The sequence below is a fragment of the Camarhynchus parvulus genome, chromosome 3 (assembly GCF_901933205.1).
Source record: "Camarhynchus parvulus chromosome 3, STF_HiC, whole genome shotgun sequence".
Taxonomy (NCBI): Eukaryota; Metazoa; Chordata; class Aves; order Passeriformes; family Thraupidae; genus Camarhynchus; species Camarhynchus parvulus.
In genome coordinates, this window is record NC_044573.1 from 59863445 (window position 1) to 59891247 (window position 27803).

General features: G+C 36.9%; 1 protein-coding gene across 4 annotated transcripts in view; it reads left to right on the forward strand.

The window, feature by feature from the left end:
* The window catches only part of PTPRK (protein tyrosine phosphatase receptor type K), a 304874-nt gene that overhangs the window by 262083 nt on the left and 14988 nt on the right, over positions 1–27803 (forward strand). The window contains exons 14-25 of one of the 4 annotated variants that reach the window (XM_030944646.1): positions 5959–6097; positions 7193–7234; positions 9374–9403; positions 12990–13150; positions 15261–15296; positions 18916–19100; positions 20832–20919; positions 21735–21811; positions 22004–22021; positions 24426–24462; positions 26255–26352; positions 27055–27171. In XM_030944646.1, the coding sequence (XP_030800506.1) occupies positions 5959–6097; positions 7193–7234; positions 9374–9403; positions 12990–13150; positions 15261–15296; positions 18916–19100; positions 20832–20919; positions 21735–21811; positions 22004–22021; positions 24426–24462; positions 26255–26352; positions 27055–27171 (1028 nt within the window). The remainder of the gene's footprint in view (positions 1–5958; positions 6098–7192; positions 7235–9373; positions 9404–12989; positions 13151–15260; positions 15297–18915; positions 19101–20831; positions 20920–21734; positions 21812–22003; positions 22022–24425; positions 24463–26254; positions 26353–27054; positions 27172–27803) is intronic. The other 3 variants (XM_030944647.1, XM_030944648.1, XM_030944649.1) reach the window with 3 other exon arrangements.

Sequence of the window (27803 nt, forward strand, 5' to 3'; positions counted from 1 at the left end):
AGGCGAATAGATTTTGCGCTGAGTGTCATAAATTCCCTGACAATTTTGCAAGGCTCTGTGTAAATTTTGAACCACAGAAGGAAGGAAAAGACAGGAAAGAAATATCTGCCGTGACTGGATTCCTTATGCCACAGTATATTTCAAAAATTAAGTATAAATAATATGCATATGCTCAATTTTAGGTGTAGATATTGGATTTTTTGTGTGTTTGATTAAAAATGTGGTTTAAAAATTTAGAGTAATTGAGTATATCAGGAAATTGTGAGAAGATAGACTCTACCTCACCTGTTCAGAATTTTACTGTCCCTGAGAGAGTTAGCTATACTAGTCTAATTTAGTGCTGTTCACAGTTGAACTTCATGCTATTAATCATGGGAGTTGACTGATTGAATGCTCTCCTCTAGTATCTATGAAAACAAGGAGAACAACTTCTTATATGGTGACTGTTACTGGCTATGTGCAGAGTCAGAATCACTTGGTTATTTTATGAACTTTTCGAATGGGACTGTGGGATATGATTGTTGTTGCTGTTCATTAGTTCAGAACAAAGGCAAGTAGATAAATTGCTAAAATCCAGTGTTCACTTCCCAATCTAGTTCATAAGTTTTCAGTGTAGGCAGCTATTTTTGTACAGGCGGAAAATGTAGTTAACGCTCTGTTTCAGGTCAGAAACTCATCTTGAAAATTTTATGGAAGATGAGTTTGCATGGATTGAAAACTGTTGGGTTACCTCTTCTCAGATTCACAGGATTAAAATGCAAAAATGCATATATTGATATGCAAGGCAAAGACAGAGTAAAAATTAACACTTAATTCATGATCTATTAGAGTAAGGAAGGAATTAGTAGTCAATAGAGAGTCCATTTTTGTATGATCATGATTCTGTTACCATGCAAGGTTCTTTCTCAATCAATAAATTACCTTTTTATAGAGTCTGATATTCAAGATATAAGAGAGCATTGCAGGACTACATTACTAAAAATGAGCATTCAAAATTAGTAAAGTAGGTGGTTTTGTATCTTAAATCATTTTAGAGCATTTTTTTCCCTTTTTAGAAATATACAGTAGTTAATTCCAGTCATCAAAATAATTGTATCTCTCCAATTTAGAGATTTTGTGTTAGGATGTTGTCATGGACCACATCAAAGGCTTACAATAGGCCAGATAGATGACATCTATAACTCTTCCCTTGCCCACTGATGTAGTCACTCCATTATAGAAGGTCGCTCAATTGGTTAGGCAAGATTTGTTCCTTGTGAATCTTTGGTTATTTGAGTTGTTTTGTTTGGCAAGATCAGCAGCTCAGCCTGCAGAAGAGCTACTTCAGAGAACTAAATCCTGGTTGTCTTCTAGAAGGTAGAGAAAGCGAATTCTCAGAGTAAGCAGAAGTTTACTTGCTGCTATAGTCCTTGTGCAATCAGCAGCCGGGAGATACTCACATGTGTACATTTAACATGTAGACACAAGGTTTCTCTATTTTTCTCTCTGGTTATATATGGGTAAGATCAGACATGGTTATTACAACACACTTTGAGCTATCAAAGTTAAAACACAAGTAAAAGGAAATGCTTTCAAATTCATAAGTTTCATTAAATTATTCTGTGCTACATTCAATGACTTCCTCAAAATAATTATTGCATGCAATACATACAGATTACAGTGTGATTTATATCTATGATTACTTTCATATAGTTCCCAAATGTAGAATTTAGTCTAAAGAATGCATATATTATCTGTTGCTGGAAATATACATGTAATAATCCTGGCTTCATTTAAGTTCAAAGCAATTTTTCCATTGAATATGGCAAGACAGGTATCATTTTGCCAGTAGATTTTAGCATTTTGGGTATAGTAGGCTCATCCATTGATTATACTCTTAGTGTATGACTATTCAATGACATTTTCCTCTACTAATTTAGGACTCTGTGGTGCATTTCTAGTGGGCACCAGCTTTATCTCATAAGCAGCCTTAAAGTTCATAGAATGAGTTACTGTCCCTTGCTTCAAAATCCTTAATGTAAGGAAACAAGAACAAATGGTCAAGCAGTAGATATCCTCCTGGCTTTCCACTGTTGCTTGAAAAACTTGACAGAGAGCTTCATTTTGAAATTACTGATTATCCAAACCAACTATTCCCTAGAGTGTATATAGTAAAACACCTGTTCCTAAGTTAGCCAAATATGTAAACACCCTCAGTAACTTTCCCTTCAGATTTTCTGAGACGTGGATAGTTGTTTTCCTAAAGTACTTTTCTGAATGAAACAGCTGTGTGTGTGGCCCTGCAATAATTTTAAACATGACTCTGAAAAGCACATATATTGCAACTTGCCCTATCAAGTTCTAGGGGTCCTGTCTTTCTCCAGGGAAGTGTGAAACAGGTCATTCTTTCCCCTCACTCTCTCATGACTAATACTCCTTTGAAAATACCGCTGTCCTGATCTAAGCTCAAAGCCTCTACTGTTGGATGTATTTTTGAGCCTTCAGGTTTTGAAGTGCATCTTCAGGTCAATCCCTATCATTCATATTTTGAAATCTCTCAGAGACTTTGTCTTAAAGCTCCATCCACACAACTAAATCTCTTGCTCCAGCCTTGTTATTTTGCAGATTGAGTAGTTCTTACCTTTGCTAGGTCAGAGCTGGCCAGCTGCACTCACATTGTGCAATTCCAGACACAGCAAATATCCCATTCCTGCACACTCCCTCTTTACCCTTCCCATGTCCTTGCTGTTTCTCAGTACTCCATACAGCAAACATGACTTTTTTTTCCCCATTGGCACATAAAGCCATTTATATTTATCTTAGATTTGTCCTTTGACTCTACTGATTGGCCTTTTGTCTCTACTGCTTATCAAATGTTCATTCACATTTGTCACATCCAGCCCAGCTAACACTGGACTGGGAGTTGATTCATTTTAAGCATTGAGAATGTTGAATACCTTAATCTTCCAGTTCTGCCTCAAAAGCCATGCCCCTCATTTCCTCTGTTAGACAACATCATACATGCATCTGACATTAATTCTAGCTAGTGTGTGTTGTACATGCACACATCTCCTGCCTGATCCCTACTTTTATCCCTTGACACCTCAACAACACATATAATACAAACAAAAAATATAGTATTCATTCCTCACAGGTTATGTATGCAAGTGTGCATGCAGGCGTGTATTTACATACAGAAGGAAACATTTAGTATTTCTCAGCAGATAGAGTTCAAGCTGTAGGTGAGAGAGATGATTATAATGATGAATTCTTATGATGATGATTAAGTTTTACGATTAAAGCACTGCCAGACCTCTCACTGTCTGTCTAGCTCTTGTGTGGGTGTCTGGAAGAGAGCACGTTCCTGACTCAGAAGGTTTTTCTGAGGGCAAGTTGTTAGTACAGGTTCAGATACTACAGAGATGAAGGTTACAGAAATAAGTAATAAAGAGTAATTTTAAACAACAGCATTATCCTTCCCTCAAAAGGTACTTGGGGTTCCTGCACATGGAATACAAATAGAAATAATCTGTGTAACATGGTTAAACCCAGAAAGTATTAGATACCAAGTATCCCTGATAATGACTACACTGGCCTTTTAAATTGAGTCGATTTTCAGGAGAGCAGTAGCCTTTCATATGACTTCACCTTGGTTTTTGTTCTGCTGCTTTTGGTGATCTGTTGAGAGGCATCCTAGTTTCAGACTAAGGGGCGCTTTCTGTGTAATGACATAAGTATGATGATGCCAACAGCTTGTAACTTATTCCACATGAAGATGCTGTGAGGGGAGAGGTCAAGTGGCATCAGCTGGATGCTGGGTGGAGTGTGAGAGAAGAAGGGCCGGAGGTAGAGCAAGCATGTGTACCCATTCATGCCAGTGAGTAGGGGAAAGGGCACAGCCTTAGATAGCAGGAACTAGAGAGCTGGAAAGCCATTTTGCTATTCTACAAGTAAGCATCTCAAGCAATTTTACCCCTTGCTGAAACCTGTTTATATTTTTTATGTTTTTACCAGGCTGGAAAAGCTCCTGATCCTGATTCTTTTTACACCAGGCTATTATGCAAAGAGGTGCACTTCTTTAAACATTGCTAAGGCGGCTTCCTGATTGAGAATGTAAACCCTCCCCACCCCTCCGAATTGCTACAATTTTAAATTAAGCTCTCAGGCAAAGATATGGGAGCAGGCAATAACAGTTCTTTAATAGGGAAGAAATAAAAAGAATAAAATAAACAATACAGTCCACTGGAACAACACTGACAGAGTCAGAACCCAACCTGACACCCTGTTGGTCAGGGTGCTAGTGGCAGTCCGATTGAAAATGTGGCTGCAGTCCTCTGAAGTATCAGGTGTGGTTCTGTTGGAGCAAGGGGGTTCTGTAGAGAAGGATGTAGTCTTCCTCTGAAGATCCAGGAGGAAAAGGCAGCTGCTGTTCCTCTGGGGAATCTCGTGGAGAAAAAAACTGAAACTGCAATTTCAGAATCTTGGAGTATATGGGGTAGCAGTGCTTGGCTCCTCCCTCTGGGCGGAGCATCTCACAATGGGATGTTATAGTTCTTATCAGTCATGCACCGATATTCAATAGTCTGTTATCAGCGGAGGTCCCCTCCCGAGGAAGGTGTGAATGTGGTCACTCAAAGAGAGAGATAAGGCAAACTGCTCACTTGACAAGGTAATCAGCCATACAGATGGTAATGGAAAACATCTTGCATGCAATCTTCAACAAGACTGAATGGTTGTGCACTTACGTGTATATTCTATTTTTCTCTCTGCTGTAACCTGTAGCCTCAGCCCACTCAGGTGTGTTATGGACTGGCTTCATCTCACTGTAGAACAGTGGTTTGTGAGGTATCTTTCAGGGCCTATAAACAGAAATAAAACTACTGCTGGCTTTAAGCTTGGCTTTGTGGATGACCTTATTTAGAGAATCAAAATTCCCAGTAGAATGCAGATCTCAGACCAGATGCTGTGAGGTGAATTAATGTACGAAGGTGGACTGAAACTGCAAGGAGGACAGAAGTACTGCAGTTTAGGGTTCACATTGTGGCTTGGAAAAACGTGTTTTATTATTTGTGCATAAATGTTTTCTTACTATTCAGTGTTAAATATTCCACATTTAATATCTGAACAAAATAACATTAAATGAAATAATAGTGGTAAGTTGGTAGATTGTCTCTGCTTTGTCTTCTGCTTTTTAATACAGTAACTTATTTGGAAATCCAGGTACATAAACGCTTCTGCCTGTGCAGAGGGGTGTGTGTTAGATAGATAGATAGATAGATAGATAGATAGATAGATAGATAGATAGATATACACACATGTATTTATTCAGCTGTATACATACACATATACTTGCTGTTGCAAGGAGGGCAACAAAGACAGTGTGGCCTTGAGGGGAAGCTGCATGAAGAGCAGCTGAGGTCACTTGGTCTATTCAGCCTGGAGAAGAGGAGACTGAGGGAAGACTCCATTACAGTTACAAGTTCCTTGTGAGGTGAAGCAGAGGGGCAGGCAGTGATCTCTTCTGTCTGGTGTCCAGTGACAGGATCTCTGAGGGAATGGCCTGAAGTTGTGTCAGGGGAGGGTTAGGTTGGGTATTAGTAAGAGGTTCTTCTCCCAGAGGATGGTTGGGCACTGGAATGGGCTCCCCAGGGAAGAGGTCACAGGACCAAGCCTGACAGAGCTCAAGTGTTAGTACAAAACCCTCAGGCACATGGTGTGACTTTTGGGGATGATTATGTGCAGGACCAAGAGTTGGACTTGATGATCCTTGTGGGTCCCATCTGACTATACTTATAGTATTGTTTTGTTTAATTTATGGTCTGTTTACATATATATGTGTAGATGTTTAAACACGATGCCTGTGTCTATATTTTTACTACTTTATTTAGACACATACATATTTGAAAATTATCGCCAAAAATTATTTCCCTGTCTCTGGTACTTACACATTTAAATAACTTCTTTTTTTTATTAATTTAGCAGCAGCAACAGAAGAACCTGAGGTGATTCCGGATCCTGCTAAACAAACAGATCGGGTGGTGAAAATAGCAGGAATAAGTGCTGGAATTCTGGTATTCATCCTACTTCTCCTTGTTGTCATATTGATAGTGAAAAAAAGGTAAGAAAATTATCTGTGCTGATTGGTCTTTTTTTTTTCCCTCCCTATCAAACAATTTAAGGAGGATGTTTTTAGCAGGTCTTTAGGAAAAAAAAGTTTTGGGACTGGCAGGTCCTTTTGGTCCATTTTTGGATTAGTTTCTTGTGCTTTCTTTTGGTTTTGCTGTGATTCTTGGGATGTCTTTAAAGATAGGATTTCTTTATATTTAAGATTCCAATAACTATACATTTTCTCATATTTATTTCCAAGGATTTTTAGGTTGGAGATAGAAGAATGTACAGATTGTTAAAGTGGGTGGAATTGAAATTCATGGTGCCTTTTTTGTTTTTTAAAGCAAAGAAAAAATAATAATTTATTGCACATTTCATGTTTTAACCACTTAATGAATATTATTTTCTCTGTGTGGCTGTAATTAGTTATTTGTATGTTATTACCCAACTTGCAAAATAATGTAATTTTATACCTCTATTTATGCTCTTGTAAACCTGGAGTTTTTTCTTAAAAGTCATAGCGCATCACTGTAAAATTATCTAGTGTGTCCTTAGTGCATGAAATTGTTTAAAAGTGTATTAATTTGAGTGAATTTAAATTTTTTTCAGTGCTTTCTTAGACAGTAAGCAATATCGCCATCTTCTGGCATTGTTCAATGCTATCCCTGCATCCCAATCCTCCTACCTGTAGCAACTTGTGCTATCCTATTGCTTGGTCAGTGTTTCAAAGCCTAGCCTTCCCAGTAGTTGCAACTCTTTTAACCTGGCATTAGAGTCCATACTATGTCCCTATAATTCCATAGCTATAGTATAGAAACTAATTCCTCTCTCTCTGTGCACCCCCTCCCTGGTGGTTCCCCTTCACGTGGCACAAGCTGATTTCTCTTGGATAGAACAAACCCTGTGCCTTCCCATGGTGTGTGCGTTGCGTTCCCTTGCCTTTTGCAGAAGCTATAATAAACAGTATTTTTGTGATTGTTGCCGTATATTCCTCTGAAATGCAGCTTGCTGTTATTTTTATTGATTAAGATCATTCTATATGTTATCATTGCTGGTTTGCGTTAGATTTTTTTAATTTATTGCCTTTTTACAATTATCCCTGGAGATATATAACTTGGAGAAGAAACGTCTGCATTAGAAACATTAGGTATGCTTATAGTGTTCTGTGTTAGTTAGCTACATATGTGATTTTTCCCAAAAGTGCTTTTACTTTTCTCTGTTGTTTACCTCTGTGGCTGAGAATTTACACATATGCAAAAGGTCCAACTCATCATGTACAAAAAAGACATTCAGTCAGCCAGTTTGCTTTATTTACACAACTTTTGAAAAACAAAACTAAAATTGTTTTTCAGCTTTTAGGAGGAAATCTCTATATTGTAGCTTTGTAGCATGGTATGTGCTGGGAAGTATCATCTTAGTGAGTGTTACAGTGGTCCCCTTACATTTAATAGAAAATTCTCTGTGTGTTCACGTGTGTTTGTGTGTGAGAGAGGGACTGTCTAACACTACAGAGCGTCAGTCACTTCCAGATGTGATTGACTAGTTTTGCAAATAACAAACAAATCCATGTGCACATTTTTCCTATCATTTTTGCCTTTTCCATTCTGAGCCCTTTCAGGCTCAAATTTTCACAATTGAACTGTTTGACCAAAGTGAGTTAATTATATCTGTGAAGTGATATTTTTAAGTTTCCCTTTTCCCCCCTTTCCCTCCTCAGAACCTGCAAAGGCAGTATCCTTTTAGAAATTATCATCATTTTATAGCACATAATATTTCTAAACTCCTGTACTATTTTGTACTCTAAATAGGTGAGAAATTAACCTGCTTAATGAATCTTTAATGTTTGGCAATTTTCCATCATGATAGTTTAATTGGTTGTCTGTTGCATATGTTGTAGGTGTGCCATTTTTCTCCCCCTCTGCCTTTAGTGAAAATGGGCACTTTTTTAATACCAGCTTTAGTCAAGGTCTCTTGAAAAACATAGAAAAACTGCGTTCCTGAGTTAATGAATCCATCTAGTAAATCAGGGCAATTCATATAATGAAGGCAGAAACAGCTGCAAAAACTCTGACACATTCACACATACAAAAACACACTTCACTTAGTTGTGGTGGGACTGAAAACTGATCCGTCTGAATCATCCTCTGTAGTGTACCTATTCAGTGATCCATTATGTAGTATCCCTTTTGGTACCCGAATTGACCACAGCTTATTAGATGGAAAAGTCAATAAAACAATGGTTTCTGCATTTTTATTAGTTTATTAAGTCGTATGCACAGCCACCAGTATCTCAAATCACTGATTAAATGCAGCATTACATTTTATTGAAAAATAGAGTACTAAGCAGTTTTGTTTATGAGCTTGAGATGTTTTAGGCTTTGCCTGATCACTTTGTACAAATTGGTTTGAAGTTTTCCTGAATGAAGCTCTTAACAGCTTTTAAAGACTTCTACTGGAGTAATCAAACCAGCTAAGAAAAGGGATACTGCATCTTTAACAAGCAATGCCATTTTTATTTTCGAAATCATTGTTGGACTATTTCCAAATGTCCGTCATTTCCTTCCATTTGTTTACCTTCCATATTTTTAATGCTTAGCATGACTACATCAGCATTTCCAATTGTAAGATTTTCAAATAGAAAGCATATGTTTGCATTCAGGAAATGTGTGGTGGATATGCCAGTACACACATATCTGCTGGAAGTGTGCAGTTTTCTTTAAAATGTGTGTACTCATATAGCTACACATAGTACGCATACAAACGTATACGTATACAACTGTGTACTGATAAATACGTTAAAGTGAATGACAAGAAATTGTTTTCTGATTAAATGTACTTTTTAATGAAACCCTATTTTTTGTGACTGAGAAGTAAAAAGCATATCTACTGCACAAGATTTGTACACAGCTGTTCATTTGTCATGACATCTAGGCAGTAATCATTATATTATGCTAAACTGCATGTTGAAATTACACAATCCATTTAATTTTCATAATTTTTGGCAATAAGTGAAATCTCGGCATGCAATTTTCTCAAGTGATCTTTCTAAAAAACAAATCACTTTTATACGCTAGGGTTTTTTTAATTTTTGTTTTGTTTTGTTTTAATTGCATGGCAAAGTAAGGCTAGTTCGTGCATGAGCCAGTTGAAATGCTAACCAAAGAAACATGAATTTTTTCAACTTTTTTTTTAAACGCACATTTCTCTGCTTTATTGGATGTGACAGAGTCACGCTTTTCATTCACCATTGCTTCTCTTTTTCCACTGTCTGTGATTTGCTTGCCAGGAGGAGCTACTATTCTTACTCCTACTATCTGTAAGTAGAATACGGGTGACTTACTATTTTATGTGTTTTAAAGATGCAGTATCCCTTTTTAAAAAAGAAAAACAGTCTCTATAATTTTTCCAAAGTTTTATTGATAGTTACTTTTCCTTGTTCTCAGGCTTGAAAAATTGCTTTTATCATTGTTCCTGTTATTCTTACCCTGTTGTTTCTTTTTTTAAAGGGATATTGTATTTCTAACTGTATATTGAGACTTAGCTTTTTGCTACAGTTTTTTTCCATAACTATCATTTTACTTTATTATGATCATAATTTGATTTGCATTATGCTTCACAGCAACACATCACACTAAGGAAAAAAGATCTTTTCCCATTTCCTAGTTAGTGAATTGTGCCAGTAAATCACAAACTGTATGTTCTTAGAGTATCAGTTCAGGAGTGATCTTGTGTACCATTTTCCTATGCAGGTTGTAGGCGGCTGCCAAACGTTTATGGTCTGCCTCTTCTGAGTTTGAGGTGCTTTGCATACGCATCTTAAAGTTGGATCTTATTTTATGGCATTGGTTTGTATAAAAGTTCTGCTTCATTGAAGCAAAACTGGCTTTTTTGATTCTTACTGACCAAATGAGTTTTTTTGAGGACTCTTGACAAATTTGTCTGTGATTGAGCAAGCAGTTACACACTTCATTTTAAATAAATGCATAAAGTGCTTGACTTCAGAGGAGTTCTAAGGATGCACTCAATTGCTTTGATGAACTGGTGGTGTCTGATAATGATGCTCTTCCACATTTTTAAGCAGAATTAGTTTACTTCTTTAAACAAACTTAAAAATATATTTTTTTAAAAGGCTGGTTTAGCTAACTGCCATTCTCTGATTTATTGTGACTAATTATAATTTCCTTGTTAAATAGCAATTGCTTCTACTCAAGATAATTAACCACACAGTTTCATCCAATGATAGAGCACCTTTCCCCTCCAACCACTGTAACACCCACCTGAGGAGATTCATCCAATTGAATCCTTTAGCAGATAATGAGAATCATTTACGCTTTCTGTCAGCCTCAAGTTCTTTAACCTTATGATTCGCTTAACTATCGTGAAGCATAGATTGCATGTGCCTACAGATGAGTGAGGGAAGGAAAAAAAAGGAAAGGAAAGGAAAAAGAAGTTGTCAAACCCCAAGGGAGCCCAGAGCTGTTGAACAATAAAGCTGTCCTCCCGTTTCCCAGCAGCTTCGGGTTGCAGTGCTACAACACAATAAGCCTTTTTAGGCGTTGAAGCAGAGCATAAGAATTAGAAAGTAGCTACTATAATAAAGTAATAACGTGAAAGCCTTAATAGCTGTTGATTTATTTAGCATGGCTAGCAGGTTTTGTTACAAAGTGATGCTTCAAAGGAAAGCTTAATATCATTGAGAGATGAGATGTAATAGTCTTTTTGTTCTGTTCTGAGGTGACGTTAGAAAAAGGTGATCTTCATTGTATAGAGACTGTTTGAAAGGCTTTGAAACTTAAAAAACTACTTTGAACTAGAAATACTAGTTTTGTGAAGCCTTTGATAGTATTGGGAACCAGTTATAAAGCTCAAGCAGTTTCATTCTTGAGAGTTCTTATGGTCTTCATTTGTTCAACCAGAGCATCACTTAAACTGGCTTCTCTTAAGTTGAAAGGAATGTGTGGAGTAAATGTATAAAATAAAGCATTGTAGGGGGGACATCCAACAGATTTTTTTATTTTTTGTGTAACAACTGATACAGAACCCCATCAAACAATAGTTTGATTTAAAAAAAGATAAGTTTAGAGACCACCTTTGAGATTTTTTTTGTAGTAAGAATGTTACTGAGTAGTAGTTTTCCAACTATTCCAGCTGTAGATGAAGCAAAAGGGGGGAATCTGACAAAATAAGGACATGAGTCTGATTGGTGGAAGAATCTACTATTCACAGGAGGGCTTTGTCCATCCATATTCTACACTGTGGTACCTCATCATGAACCAAGACTGTTAACCTAAGAAATAGCCCTGTAATATTTTCTTAATTATGCATTAAGTACTTCTTGCCCTACAGAACAGTGTAGGTCCTTTCTGGTGAACTCTCCTAGGATTCAACAAGTACGTGGATGGATAATCTTCACAGAATCCCAGAGTAGTTTCTGTTGGAAGAAACCCTAAAGATCATCTAGTTCCAAACTCCCAGCTGTGGGCAGGGACACCTTCTATCAGATCAGATTTCTCAGAGACCCATTCCACCTGGCCTTGATCACATCCAGAGAGGGGAGATCCACAGCCTCTCTGAGCAACTGCTGTCAATGTCCCACCTCCTTGATAGTAAAGAATTTCTTCCTAATATCTAATATTATAATATGTAATAAGTCTCTAATATTATCCTTGTCTGCTCTTAAAATATGCATGAAATATTTTGAGTTGGCCATCCTTTTAGTAAAGAGAAATGTAAGACAAACACTCTCTAAACAATTACCAGAGCATTTGATGGTATTCTATGCAGAAAAAGTTTATGAAGATAAGCTGTGTTTTAAACATACATTTTCAAGAACTCAGTGATGATTGTGTCTCTTCCGTGTGGTGTCAGATTTATCCATCTAAGCAGGTTGGCTATATAATGATTATAGTCATGGCTTCAGCTGAAAACAGGGAGATTTCAGAATACTTTGATGCCTGTTACAGGTTTCTGCAGAAACAAGGCCCACCTCATGCCGCTCTGCATACTTCCTGCTACTTGAGATATATGCTTGAAGTTATAATTAAAATATATTGTCTGCTTCCATCTGACTCCTGGAGAAAATCCCTTCCACTTCTTTCTCAAAAGGGAAGAACTGAGTGATATTTCTGAAGTGTGCACTTTAAGGGCACTGGCTGTTAATTTGAGGGGCTTAGTTGTACAGATTAGGTTGGTCTTTAACTGCGATGCAGTCAGAGCGTAAGACTGTTAATGTCAAATTGAGATGTTCCCAAACTGCATGAAAGGGTAGAATGATAAGGGGTGGTTTTGTTTTTCGAAGAACCAAAGTACCAGGACCATAGTGTGGTATTATCCTCTCATATCTTGTATATTGAATGGGCAATACAACCTTTTACATAAAATGTAATATAAATATTTAATATAAATATGTATTGAATGATTATGCTTCTTTAATTACTTCATAGGTTTCTTGACTAACAAAGTAATTTAGAAGGTTACATGACTCTTTTTCCCAACAACGCAAACAAGGGGAATGTATTATCCATTTACAGAATCAAAATAGATATTTAAATGGAGATGGTTGATAAAATTGCATGCACAGATGCTTCTTATTTGTCATTTCAGTTAAAATGTAATTATATTCTCTAATTTGTGTCTATTAGTATAATTACTCCACAGGGGAAAAAAAATATTGCCAGAGTACAGAAGTAAGCACTTCCATTACAGCATTTGTGTGTGTACAGAAAACACAAGACCATGACTATTTCATAGCAGGGTGCACAGTTTTATCACACGCTGAAAAAATTGCACACAAGGAAATAAGTCAAACTTATCAATCACTCAGAATTATAGAGATGATTACTGTAGACACCAACATTCATCAAATATTAAGGTGGTTTACTTTTTTTTTTTTGGCTGGGCAGCAAACTTGCAAAGAAGCGCAAGGATGCCATGGGAACCACCCGTCAGGAGATGACCCACATGGTGAATGCCATGGACAGGAGTTATGCTGACCAGAGCACTCTACATGCAGAGGATCCCCTGTCAATCACATTTATGGATTCACATAACTTCAGCCCCAGATGTAAGTAGACAGTTATAGATACTCCAGAGTGTAGGAATATAGAAACACAGAAGAACAATTCTGCTTTTTAAGGAAAATTGTTTTACGCTCCAGGTTTTCCAGGAATGATGGTAAAGCAAAAGGTTGAGTGGGGATGTTTGTATGTTGTCCTTATTTGAATGTGGCAAATTATTTTATTAAATATTTGCATGTGCTTTCACTATGCAATGATATTTGTTTTAGGGAAAGTACCATACTTCCAGAATACCTCAGTTAAAACTTGAAATTGAGTTTTCCCTCATGAGACTATTTAATGCCGGCATGTTAAATATTACTGCACAACACCATGTCTGTAACGAATAATAATATGAGATCCAAATTAATTTCTATTTTTTTGGCAGTAAGGACATTACAGCAGAAGGAAACATTGACAATTTTCATTGCTGTTTGTGGAGTTTAGAAACAAGCTTGTTAATATATCTGCAAATTTGTTCTATATTTGTATTCATTTTTTGTAGACATGCCAACTGTCTGGTTTGGAAAAAGTTTGGGTTTCTGACTGCTAAGGGTTATAGCTGCCAGTGTTTAGCACTCTTGCCTCCCAACATCTGCACTATACCTTGCCAAAAGCAAGGTACTCCACTTGAGGACCAAATATTTCAAGACTCGTGTATAAATTACAAAGACATACAATTTTGCCACGGAGCTGGTAGGAACCTGAGCTTCTCACAGCTCCATGGACTTGTGACTTGACTTTAAACAGATCTGAGCAGCCTGAGCTGCTTCTGAATTGCCACCTTTTGGGAATGACACTCCATGTCTCTTCTCATCTCCCATACTGCTTACCATGCTTGAGCAAAATACATCCATTAAGGCTCTTTAGCTCTTTCCTGGTTGTTGTAAGGAAAATGGGTTTTGGAGGAGGGTTTATTGATTGGTTTGTTGAAGCTTACCAAACTGCCAAGTGCTAACATTTTAAGTGTCTCATAACCCATTATAAATGGGAGAATCAGCCTGGTGGTTTTGGTTAGAACAGTGAAAAGTCTCCAAAGTTTGATGTCTTATTGGCATTGGAATTTGTGGAGGCAGGATTGCAGAGACAGTTAGATATGGACTGTGATGGTGGATCCCAGGCTAAGAATTTATCAGGAGTTTGCATGGCTGTTAGTGAGCTGGGTCTGCCAGGTACTCAGGCAGCCTTTCAGATGGACTGATGTGATGCCAAGAGTCCATGAGTTCCTGTCACCACAGCTGTCCTGGTTGGTTGGCAAAGAAATTGGACATCACCGGTTTCTAGCATCCTAGAAATGTGATTTTTTGTGTATTGGAGTGTTTGTTTCTTCTGACCATTGTCTGTACTGAGACAAGTCTTCCAAGATTTCAGGTTTTCCTGCTATGTGACAAACTTTCAGGCAGATTGTTTGAGAAGTGGAGCTTAATTCTGTTACAGACACTTTGACATTATAGTTTTTTGTTCCAGACTGGAACAAAACAAATCCTGGATTCTGCCACTTCTGTCCAAAACAGTGCATTTATCTCTGCATGGTTCTAGTTGTGATAATAAAAGATAAAATTCTATGAATTTTATTCAGACATCTGCATCTATGTATCCTGTGATTTTCCTATACTCATTATGAACAATCTCTTTGGTACTGAGCATTAAAAAAGCTATTAACAGTAAAAATGTATATAATTTTTTTTAATTGCCTTGAAAACTTTATAGAAATATCATTTTATTTTGAGATTACCTATTCAAGTATTACATGAGAGGATGGTTTTAAAAGGAAAGAAGTGAGTTCTATGAAAGTGAACCTTTATTGTGAAGTGAAAAAAACAATAGTGAAGGAGGAACCCTTTCAAAAACTAAATTGCATGTAATGTCTTCTTTATTTCATTTCAGTAAGGATCTCTTGGCTCTTATCATTACATTTCTAAAGTCTGAAATCACTGCCTTTCATACCTCTTTTATTCAGGATGCTTTCTGGAACTGTATTAATTCTGGTTTTCTATTGTAACAAAATTAATGGAGTTTAGTTATCACTTGGTCATACTCTGAAGTATATTGTTTTTGTTCTTAAAAATACACAAATTAAGGGTAATGTGTTTTTTCATGGGCTTTGTTTTCCTACAGTGCCCAATGATCCACTTGTGCCGACAGCTGTGTTAGGTGAGGACCCTAGTCCTTCATTATCCATCCCTGCATGAGTTCTGTCTCCTTGCATGGTTGAACGTTGAAACAGCTTGTTTTATGTAAAACTATGCTGTTGCCAGAAAATAATTTAGCACTCAGTTCATCAATTCAGATTTAGACTGACGACAATTTTAGAATAAAAATTATTTTATGTCCTCATTAAGAAGTTATTCCTAGTCACTGCTAATTGAAGAGTACATGAGGAAATATGTAAATGGAAAACACTAAAATTTTTCTCCCCAGAGCTTTGAAAATGAATTCCAATAAACTGACATGTGAGACTAGAACTCTAATAAGAGATCTTTAAAAACAAAATTCAGGTCCACAATAACATTTTTTGGCTCCCAAAGTTCAATTTTTTAAGTAACAAGAATGAAAAGAAAAACAGAAAACAGAAAAACTTTCAGAATATCTAAGAGAAAACAACAACTTTCTTTGCATGTTCTGAAGAGGTACTTTTCTATGCCTATATTAATTACATAATTCAATTAGTATTAGCTAGTAAATTTTTCAGCTTTTTACTTACTTTAAAAAAAGAACACACATTGAATTGGACAGGCTGAATATGTCTATGCTGCGTATAACACTGAATGCAGGATTTAGAGATTTTTTTCCTTTAAAATAAAAAGATAAAAGTACACTTTGTACCGAAGTTCTTGGTTGGATAAACTCAATGTGCAGTATTGAGTTTCAGTCAGTTGCTGCGGTTATTTTAGAATAAAAGACAAAAATCAGAAAGTAGATGTGAATATAGACATGTTGAAAATTAGATTCCTAGAAGTAAATCTTAAAGGGACCTGGGGGCAAGGAAATCCCTTCTCTGTTTTGAGAAGGGATATTATACATATAATGCAGATTCTTTCTGGAAATTGTCTCATTATGTTTCAAATATTTGTAGCAAACAGAATTTTGCTCTTACAGTACAATGTTCCAGTGACTCAGTCCTCCTTAGTAAGAATAAATTCTGATTTATATTAGTAATATTTGGGACCCAAACGCCAATTTTCTGAGTATTAATTACTACTAACTGGGTATTACTACTAAATATTAATAATGCTCACCCCTAGTTTTTCCTAATTGGGCTAATCTAGACTAAATTTTCATTGCTGTGGATTTAGCCATTTCCTTTTGAGAGACTCATAGAAAATATGGAAAACTGGCACATTTCTGTCCTTTCAAAACCAACTTTTTCACATTGAAAGGCCCGTGTCCTCAATTATTTCTCTTTTAGTTGAGTTTAACCCAGTTCTTTCACTCATCAACTTGTAGGTGACGTTTTCTAAATTTGTTGTCATTATTTTCCTCTGAATGCTTTCCAGCTTTCCAACTCATAGGTGAATTTTAAATTGCGGTGCCCCAAATCAGGTAGCATTCTTGGAAGAAACCTTAATGCTGAGCTGAGTGGAATAGGTACCCCCATGCCCCACTTTTACTGTTTCTGTTAACTGAACTGTATTTTCTCCTTTTTATTGTGTTCATGTTGCATTGAGCTACCTGTTAAATTCACAGTTATAATTTTTCAGTCCATTACTCCATTTTGTAGTTATATATTTGACTTCCCTTTCCAATACACGCTATTGTTGCATTCACCATTCAATTCACTTTGTTGATTTTCACATTGTCTCCCAAATAATCAAGATAACTTTGTAAATCTGCTCCTGTGCTTGTGAAGTGCTCATGGTACCTTCAGTGCCATACTGTCATGGTATTTTCTGCTGTGGCAGACATAGTCACAGACAGCTGTGAATACTGAGAGCAAGGAACTAACTGAAGGACAGCTTAATAGTTCCTGTCTGCTTTTTCATCTACTGGTAATGATATTCTGGGCATGATAATTTCCTCGTATAAGCAAACCATTGATAGTTGGAAGAGGTACTAATTTTCATAGAGTGGACTGAAATAGTGGCAAGAAATGTACAAGTTTTTGGGTACACCATGTAGTAAAACTGGATATCTGTAACCTTGTTCCTTTGGAACTGCATCATTTGGCCTACTCCATTTTTAATAGAGCCTTTGCTCAGCCCAGCATGACAAAACAGTTTTCTTCTGCCTTATTTAGAGAAGAGGAATATTTTATGGGTTCTAAATCATAGAAAATGGGAGTTTTTATATGGAACTCTTATTACTTTCTAGCTATACTAGTTTTCTTTTTCTTCATGTATAAGTTATTAATGCTGCTCTCCATTCTGTGTACATTAGCACCAAGTTGGTATGACAATTTTGCTTTTCCCAAGTCCCTATTATCACACTGATAGTAAAATAATATGGCCCTTACATTTTTTAAACGGATTTCATTGTTACCTATTGTGAAGATTTAACAACTTTGAATGTCACTGTCTTTTAGCCATTTTCTAATATAGTCCTGAAATAAATTTCTCATGTTCTGTTCACTCATTGTTTTTTGCTGCTTCAACGGGTTAAAGTGCCTATTACTGGTAAGTATTCTATGAGCAATGGGGAGAACTACAAATCCTGAGGTGGTTTGAAATGTGTGTGATTTGGTATGGGTAACACAACAATAAAAAGTGACTGCTGCATGTCACTCACCTTGTTAGGCAGATTAGTGAGGCATAAATTAGGTACAGAAATTAACAACTCAGGTGACAGTTCAAAGAGTCATGTTTCTCAGGAGATTTAATTCCAGAAGACATTAATAGTGTTTACATTTTGGTGTAATTGTACAAAATCCAACCCTTGGGGAGTCAATTTTTTTTCTAGAGTTTTGCCTCCTAATCTAGATCCTTTGCCAGGAAAGTGGTAAACTGATTTCAAAGAAGTTTAGGAGGGGTTGACTACCCACTTCTCATTTCAGTAGCTACTTAGATTAGAATTCTTCTTCCTCTGTAAATTCATTTGATCTGATAATTTCTAATTTGAATAAAATTACTATTTCTCAGAAGGGATTGACGATATATGCAGCTGACCTCATGCAGCTTTGACACATGGTTTTGATATGAGAATTCTTGTAGCACAGAGAGTGCTATAAGAAACTTCTTTGCTTATACAGGGCAAAGAGTTGTGACTAAAACAGCACACTCAACTCAAGTTTCATTTGTCTACTAAAAGACCTGCCTTAAAATGACCACTCTGTCATGCTGATTCATCTTCTTAAGTGGAGGTGGTGTTCTGAAATGGTGGCATAATTGCTTCTCTTTTTTACTGGGTTTTCAAGTCACTTTTTGTTGACTTTAGACAAATTATGTGCTGATACCACTATGAAATTATTCTAATTTATTGTTTAAGGTATAATATTGCTATTGATACGTATTAGCCCTTAAAATGTTACTTTGGTAGATAGAGTCTGGAATTTCCAAGTACATTAATGTCATAAAGTTTTGTAGTGTCAAATAAAATGCCCCTCAGACATCTTTATTACTGGATGAAGGACTGCAGATTTTTATATGTGTTTGTATGTGTTTGCTGTTAAATTCTTTTATGTACTTCACAGTATTTATGTGCTGGAGAGTACGTGCCTTACCTCCTCAGAAATTAGAGATGTTTTTGAAGGAAGACGTTCAAAATAGATGTTGATATGTTTAGCAGCAGGTTTTACTGCTCTGTGGGTACATAATGCACTGGTTTCTTGTGAATACAGATGAAAATCACAGTGCAACAGCTGAGTCCAGCCGACTCCTGGATGTCCCTCGTTATCTCTGCGAAGGCACAGAATCCCCATACCAGACTGGGCAGCTGCACCCTGCCATCAGGGTGGCTGATCTTCTGCAGCATATTAACCTAATGAAGACCTCTGACAGCTATGGATTTAAAGAGGAGTATGAGGTGAGATCTCCAGCGGTGGGGCTTTGCTAGGAAAAATCCCTTTGAAATGGGCAGCCTTTTGTTTGCATTGTATTGCAGAAGGATGGAACTAAATGTCATGGGTTTAAGTGAAAAACAGATTAACAGGCTTAAGATTCTTATATATGTAACCCAAAAGTGAAATAGTAAATGGAGTCCAATGGTTTGGGCCTTTACAGCTGCCTGGTAGAAAATCCCTGTGTGTTCCCTAGGGTATAAAAAGAATCTTTTTGACATATTGTAAGAAGTTGCCACTCTTTTGTTGCTGCTCTTTAGTGGAAATGCTGTAATTAGTTTTGTGAGCTATTTTTAGTGCAGATCTCCTGGATTAGGTTAAAAAAAAGAATTTAACCTGCCTGGTTTTCCAAGAAACATTGACTGGAAGCACTCTCCTGATTTATTTTAGCATCTCAGTAGGGCAATACTGGGACATAGCTCCAGTTGAGAAGCAGTAAAGAGATAATAAGGGTAGTAACGTCTTGAAGTTCTAATTAAACCTGCCTGGGCACGTCTACTTACAACTTTAATGTTAAAATGGAAGAAAGAAATTCCCAGCCCTGGAGGTAGAAGATGAGTATAGATTCATTTGGCTTCTGATCTCTGAATCTGTTGTGATTCTTAGGGAATAGAATATGAGGCAGGACACACAGTAAAGATGGGAATGGGACTGCCAAGGTTGCTCACAATACAGCTAGGTTTACAATAAGTTTTCTCTGAGTAAGCAATCTCTTCTGACACAGTTTTCAACCTTCTCTCCTTTCTGCAGCTGTCTCTACTGTAAACATAAGAACTGGAATAAATAAATGTGTGGTTTTTAAAAGAATATTATGCTCTTTTCCTCTCTTTTACTTAAACATGCTCTGTTATGCTCTGCCTATCTTCAAGGCTAAGACCAAGTGTCAGCCACTACTTGGGGGGAGGGTGGTCCCTGATGCTGTATCAGGTGTTTTCCTGCTTGCTACTTCTTCTATCTCTATCCATGACATCTATTCCCTGCTTTGGGCTTCTCACTGTGCATTAAAGTTCTGATTCCATGGCTACTGTGGATTTTCTGGAGATAACTTACCCAGGATAAGAGATCATCTGGAAGGAAGGAGTAGCATAGATCTACGACAGCAGTAAAATGTCTACGGGCAATGAAGAGAAAGCCAAGGAGAAATAAAAACTGCTTCTATCAATACTGAGAGATCAAAATCTTAAGAGTTCAAATATGTAGAACAATTTTGCTAGTGACTAGAGGTAGGGATATGAGGAAAGGCAAAAAGAACAATGAACATTGGCAGAGGAGAGTTCCTGATGTCTCTGTAGGAAGGAAAGGTGTTTCACTAAGTAATGTGGAAAGCAATGTAATGCTGTAGTAAACAGGGCCTATATTACACCGTCTTGTAAGAAGAGTGATCAGTATCTCTGTCCTTTCTCAGTTTACTGTCATTCCTCCATAGCAAGGATGTATAAGCAAGTTTAGCCTTCCAGCAATTACAGGATTTGAAATCGCTGTGGAGTTCCTCAGTGAGTTGCCCGCTAACCGGTAGCAGTCAGAGGGACAGAGGCTCCTTCTTCTCTAGAGATTTCTGTACCATGGCACTGCCTGGGTGACCAGGGCAGGCGAGCAAAGCTGAACTTACTTTATGGTGGGGCAGTTCTTTTAAACTGTTATTTTTGGAGATAAATTAATGGTCAGAATGTTTTCTTTCGGAACATTTTTATTTATAGAGTTTCTTTGAGGGGCAGTCAGCTTCTTGGGATGTCGCTAAGAAGGATCAAAACAGAACAAAGAACCGCTATGGAAACATTATAGCATGTGAGTATCGGTGTCCTCGCTTTGAGCGATAGCTCTACTCGTGTGTTACTCGGGCCATGCTCTCTCTTCCTTTGCAAGTCTCCAGTGGCACAGCTGCTTAATACCTGCAGTGGAGAAGCAGAACAGTGCCTTTCTCAGCTTTTTCTTTTTTGTTGTTTTTATTGTTCTTCACAGTTCAACTTTCTTCCTTTATTAACTCAGGCTGAATTTCGCATTTGCATCTCTGTTGTGCAAGCTGTGGTAAGCATATATCAGCAACATGCTGGCACTCATTTGGGTGTCAATTCTGTTTGTTTGCAATTTGTATTGTTTTACCCATGCAATGGAACACGCAGGAATCACCGTGCCTGGGAAGTCCCTGAATGGGCAGAGTTACCTCTTCATCGAATCCCAAGTGCATTGCTAACTCCTTTGTCTTGATTTCATTAATGTCTCAATATGAACTTGAGCAGGCTTGGGTTGGAAGTGAGGAAACAGTAATCAGCATTTTTGGTTTTCTAGATTACCAGCAGTGGAGCTGATGTTGAAAGGGACTTTGAGCAAGTAACCTGGTTTCTTTGTGTCTTTTTAACCACTTGTGACAGTGCCAATACCTTTCAGCTGCACTTAATGAAATGTAGTGAAGGTTTTTTGAAGTAATTGCAGCCCTCAGACAAAATGGTTCTTTGTGTTTCTGTGTAAACAATTTGTATTTAAGGATTGTAAATTGTGAGGTGCTTATGCCAGCTGATTTTGGTTTTCTGGATGACTTACCGTTAATATCTTACTTAAAAATCACACTTCAAAAAGGCTATGTAACCACTTGGTTTTTGCAGATGACCACTCCAGGGTGATTTTGCAACCTGTTGAAGATGATCCATCTTCAGATTACATTAATGCCAACTACATAGATGTGAGTGGAATGCACAGCTTTCTCCCTCTCAATTTGCCAGCTTCTCTATGTGAAATTATTGCATGTTATGCTACAAAATTATTGAAAGCTTTCTTTTATTAAGAACAAATGTACACTTTCCTTGTTCTACGTCCTAGTACTCACTGACATTGTTGTGCTTTCTTTCACATCTGACTTTGGTTTGGGCTGTAGATTTGGCTGTACAGGGATGTAAGTACCACTATATGTGAATAACAGCATACTATTGTAAATATTTAATATAGATATTGTTATTAATTACTTTCTTCTTCTATTTTTATCAGTTGATAACTATGCATGCCTCATCTAATTTATCTCATCTGTTCCTTTAAAAATTTTATTTTCTGTCTGAATATTTTTTGTACCTGTTTTGAAAAGATAATTTAGCCTTTTAGCTTAGCCCTGAATATTATTGGATGTTAGGTAACTCAGATGAACCTATCTGTTAAAGAGAATTTGCTATTCCCATTTTTTAGTGGTCATTTTGGCCACTAGCTTTTCTTTTCCCCTTCCCATGTGTGTGTAAGAAGCTAGATAGTAGGCTGCACTCTAGTTGCTTTAAAATATACCTGTGGAATAGTCACAATATGTGTTTAGTAAAAAAAGGAGGGGTAATGACATATGTAGGTTGTGGGGGTTTTTTGTTTGTTTGTTTGTTTTTAACAATGTTTTAGACAAGCAATATTTAGCTAAAATTTGCTTTAGGTGCTAATTTAGGTATTACAAAGTATATACACAAACACACACACACACACACATACATATATATATATTTTTTAACACGGAAATTTCCTCACTTCTGCAAAAAATCTCTAAAATTTGAAATTCCATACTTGAATCAGAATACAAATTAGTTTATAAACTTTAAAAACTGATCCAAATTTTGCCAGGCAATTTGACTAACACAATATTGCTTTTCTGTAATTAACACCTTAGGAATAAACAAGTTGTTATATTCAAATCAATTCCAAAGCCATTTGGAAGGTAGTGAAATAGCTATGACAAGTGTTTTTGAAATCCATGGCTTTGATTGCTTTTCTTTATAATTGCACCTTAGTAGTTTTTCTTGACCACTTTTAGTTGATAAGTTATTTAAGACCCTTTTGACTTTCCAGGATATAAAGATTTAGCTCCAGATATATTTCTGTCTTTTTTATTTGGATATTTTAACATGGCAATCTCTGTGAAATGGTAGGCCTGTGATATTTTGCCTGGGGCCTGAAACAAGAAAACTCACAGATTTTTAATAATTCCCTGAGGATATTGATTTTCTTATTTAGGAGTGAATTGAATCTCATTAGAAGTAGGCAAGAAAGTTATAAGTTAAAATTGGCATTTTACAATTTTTAAGTGACACTTTCATCTTCTTCTCAAAACCATTACTAAGTGTAAACCTGTGTAGCACAGGTTCTACTTCCATAATTTTAAGATGTGACTTCATATTAAGGACTTCAGGAGAAATTCTTTTGTCATTTGATGCAATTTCGGTCTCCTGTAAAGCCAAGAATAAGATATTCAAATGTTTTTTTAGAAGCCCCAGAGGAAGGTGCTCTCACTCTAGACAGGATAATGAAGCAGTCTGTGGAAAAGAATATAAACTCCTTGTGTACACTGAAATCCTTCACTTTAGTAGCATCTTGTGAATACCAGGAATCAGAGGGCCTGTACTCCCTGTAATGCAGTACTTCCAGCAAGTGGCCTAATAAAACTTAACCTGGAGAATAACTGGAGTTATGAACATTGCCACATTGTGAAATTCAGTATTGTCTTCTCACCAGCAACACTAAACTTTCCTTCCTCTTTGTAGCTAAATTGCTGGCACTGGTCAAAATATACTCCGAATTATTTCCTCAAGAGCAACAGATCTTTATCTTGTAGTTTTTATGTGGACAATTAGTGCTGCTAGCATTGCTGTAGATCCAGCTATCTGGAAAGGCCTACCTGTGTAGGATTATCTATTTACCTATATATAAATATATATGTGTGTGTGTGTTTAAGACTGTGTATATACTTGTGTGTATCATGCCCACTGTAACTGATGCACACTTTGTACAGTCGAGCAGATTTCACTGCAGTAGGACGTTGATTCTGTGCACACACCAATGTGTTTGTCCCCTTTAGTTAGGGCTGAAGCACATCCCTCTTTGTGCCTTACAGTGATTCTCTGTTTATAAGAATACAAAAGGTGTGTATTTTTTCATATTGGCTAAGCTGGGAGCACAGATCAGCTGTGAGATAATGTGGTGGCAGAGAATTTTTATTAAATTTTAAATAAAAGCCCAAATATATACAGCTAGGGAAATAATGTCAATAGAAGACTCATTTTTGGGTGCAAGGGACCAGTCTAGAGTATTCCTTCCTGGTACACTACAATGTCTGTTCAAGTCAGATGTTCTTATTTTCATTTTATCTGTTGTCATTCAAACCTTTTCAATATTAACTGGTTTTTTAGGTTTTGAGCTTCATGCTGCTCTTAAATATTGGTTTGTTCTGAAAATGTTGTCTAGATATAAGGATTCTGTAGTATCCTTATGCTTTTATTTTCCACTCTTTGTTACTAATATGGTACTCAAACCAACTTATATTGCTGTTTTAGGGATATCAGAGACCAAGTCACTACATTGCAACCCAAGGTAAGGATCTGCCAGCTTTAATCAAATCAAACAATTGTTCTCTGTAGAGTTCCACAGTGTTTTGGTAAAAAAGAAGTAGAAGAAAGTAAAGCATACCCAGTATTATGAGTTGTCATCTTGTGTTATGGTAAATTAACATAGTATGTTTGGGTGGAATGTGAATAAATTCAAAAATTGCACTAATGTATCATGTTAATTAGCTATTGAGCAAATCTGTCAGTGATAAATTCAGCTGATAAAGTCAGAACCTACTACCATGATTTCCAATTATGAAGATGAATAGGGAAAAGAGACATGAGCAGAGAACAGTTTCAACCTGCCTTGAGGCATTTTTCCTTCCATATTATGTTTTATTTTGCTGTCTACAACTTGGTCCAGGATGCAGTGAAGATAGTAATGATAAATTAAACTCTTTCAGAAAATCTGGGTAAAGTAATGCCAGAGGATACAGACTCTTCGTACAAAGGAGTATGGCAAATCTTTATCATATAACACCCTACTAATAAAAAGAATTGCTAGAGAAAAAAAAAATTCATATTTTTTGGTTTGTTTTTCTGATAGAACACCTCACAATGAGTAAAACCAAATAGATTAATCTAAGATTGCACTGAAATATCAGAGGCTATGATTTAAAGTAAAAATAATTAGATTTAGTTGTGCCATTATTTGATCTGTCAGCATAATCAGATAGCTGCCTGGAAATATCCTATTATTTGTCCCTCAGTTGATTCTAGGTGCACACAAGAAAGTCAAAGTAAAAACTTATTTTAAAGCAGGATGCTTAGAGTTCTGACCACATTTGGTTTTTATTTTTGTGTAAGTGCTGCCTAAATAGGTCTCTACATGGCATTAAGTCTACATTTGTATTTTACTTCTGTTTTACTATGAAAATCATTGCACCTAATAGTGTGTAAAGGAGAGAAAAATTTATTGCTGCTTTTGTGTGCAGCCTTTGATCTAGCATATGAAAGAATGTGTTTTGAGTCTTCAAATGTGGTACTTAAGGTTAGTGGTGTGCTTGGCAACGTTAGGTTTATAGTTGGACTTGATGATGTTAAAGGTCTTTTCCAGATAATTCTGTGATTCTATGTCTGTTGTATACAGTAATATGTACAGCATTGCTGGATGGTGGTAAAGGAGCTGTTTTGGAGACTATTTTAACAGGGTAAATGCCTCTGTCACTCAACTGAACATGTCTCTGCAGCAGAGCAAGAAGCAAAACTTAAACATGTGCTTCTCATTGCCTCACAGAAAAGTACTTAAGTTGGTTTAAATACACTTCAGGGGGAAGTGTCTGGCTCAGTGCCTTGTTGTGCATCCGTGCTTGCCAGGAAGTGGATAGCAAGTGCAGAGTATCTGTACCGGCACGCTCCTGCCTGATACTTCACTCTGGCATGGGCATCTCCTTGGTGAGCACCTGAAGAAACTCATTCTCAACACAATATATTTAACAAATGTAAAAAAAAACTAGAGGTGTAACTATAGATGAAGTCACACATTGCTGTGTCCTTGTAGTTCTCAAGAAACTTCTGTCATTTTGCTACATGAAACACCTGTCATTATTTCCTTTCAAGTGGTAATTCAGTTAAATTGAGAATATCCAGCACTGGTTAGAAGTAACAGTATAATCTGGAAATCAGCGCAATGGCAGGATGATGTGGTTTCACAAAATTTTCTTCTCTGAGCAAATGTGCTCACATGCATCAGCTCTGAAACACACTGGATTTTATTCTTAGCATTCACTTTGACTGTTATTTTTTTACAGAATATTACCTGAATTTTTTTCTTACAGGTCCAGTTCATGAGACTGTTTATGACTTTTGGAGAATGATATGGCAGGAGCAGTCAGCTTGTGTTGTGATGGTCACAAATTTAGTTGAAGTTGGAAGAGTAAGTTTTTGGATTTGTTTTTCTTTTAATGCTGCAAGTGTAAAGAAAAAAACTGCTGACAAGGCATACTATGGGCAGAATGTAAAGGGTCTGGAGAAGGGCAGCTGTGCATCCTGAGGGGCCAAGGGGAAGGAGTCCTGGCAATGTTGCAGTTATGATATTGTCTAAAAGCAACTTCTAAAAACTGATGCTGTGTTGCTTTCATGCGTAGTGGAAAATTGTCTGAATCCAAAATTTATATTTCAGCATAATTGATTTGTATAGTGTCACTCAAATGAGAAGAGTAGTAGAGGAAATGTGCTCCTATATCAGTGGCTAGAAACCAGCAAATTATTTACAGTTTAGCAGTAATACAGGCCTCAGGGAAGTCTATAAGGTATCTGGGATTACTTGCAACAGTTTGATTATGGGTACAAAATGCATCACAATTTATCATAAGTGGAAATATATTCCACAGCTCAGCACTAAAGAAAATACAAATGCTCATTTAGAACTGAATTTGGCACCTGAATGCAGCTGTGTAAAGCAGTGGAAACTCCTTGTAGCTAATGCTTAACTTGACATAACAGCCACTAGCCATGACAAGCCACATGAATGCACAGTCATTTTGGAAATAAATGTGATGTAATGCAGTACATGCAGTACAGTATCCTCAAGCTTTTCTTTTCCCTTGGTGTAAAATCGTACCCATTTTTTATTTAGGTCAAGTGTTACAAGTACTGGCCTGACGACACTGAAGTTTATGGGGACTTCAAAGTGACTTGCGTAGAGGTGGAGCCCCTCGCGGAATACGTCGTCAGGACCTTCACTCTGGGAAGGGTGAGCGCATTTTGAAAGGGCTTAGCGAAATACTGTTTCCTGGTAGCAAGGAGGATGAAAGAGGCTATGCTGATGTTTCTGTGGAATACCAAATCCTTCTGGCTTCTTAGCTGGGCCACAATATAGGCAGCCTTACCTTACCATGGGAGTTGTGCATTGCATCAGCGCTGCCCAGGCATGCATCTCACTGTGGGATTTTGAATTTCCCCAGAAATGTCAGCTGCTGCCATTCTCCTCTGAAAGTCACCTCTTCTCCACAGTCACACTTCTGAGCTAAACTCAAGTACCAGATTATGAGTCATGCCTGCTGTTCATCCCTTAGCCCTCTGTTCTGACCGCTGCTGAGTCAATCTCAATCAAAGGACAAATTCTGTGAATACTTTCTGCGATACAGTTGTGGTCTTATGCTAAATCATATTTGCCTTTAAATGTAGCAGGCCCTTGCCCTAGTTAGCAAAACTTCTGAAAATCAATGTGAAATGCATCAAAGTCTATTAAAAAAGAAATCTTCACTGCAGCAAAACTAGCATACCTAATATCTAAAGTAAAAATTACAAACTTCAAAATTAAAATAACCCAATGACATCTCTAATCTTCCTATCAATTGTTGCTTTAAATAATTGATGAAATTA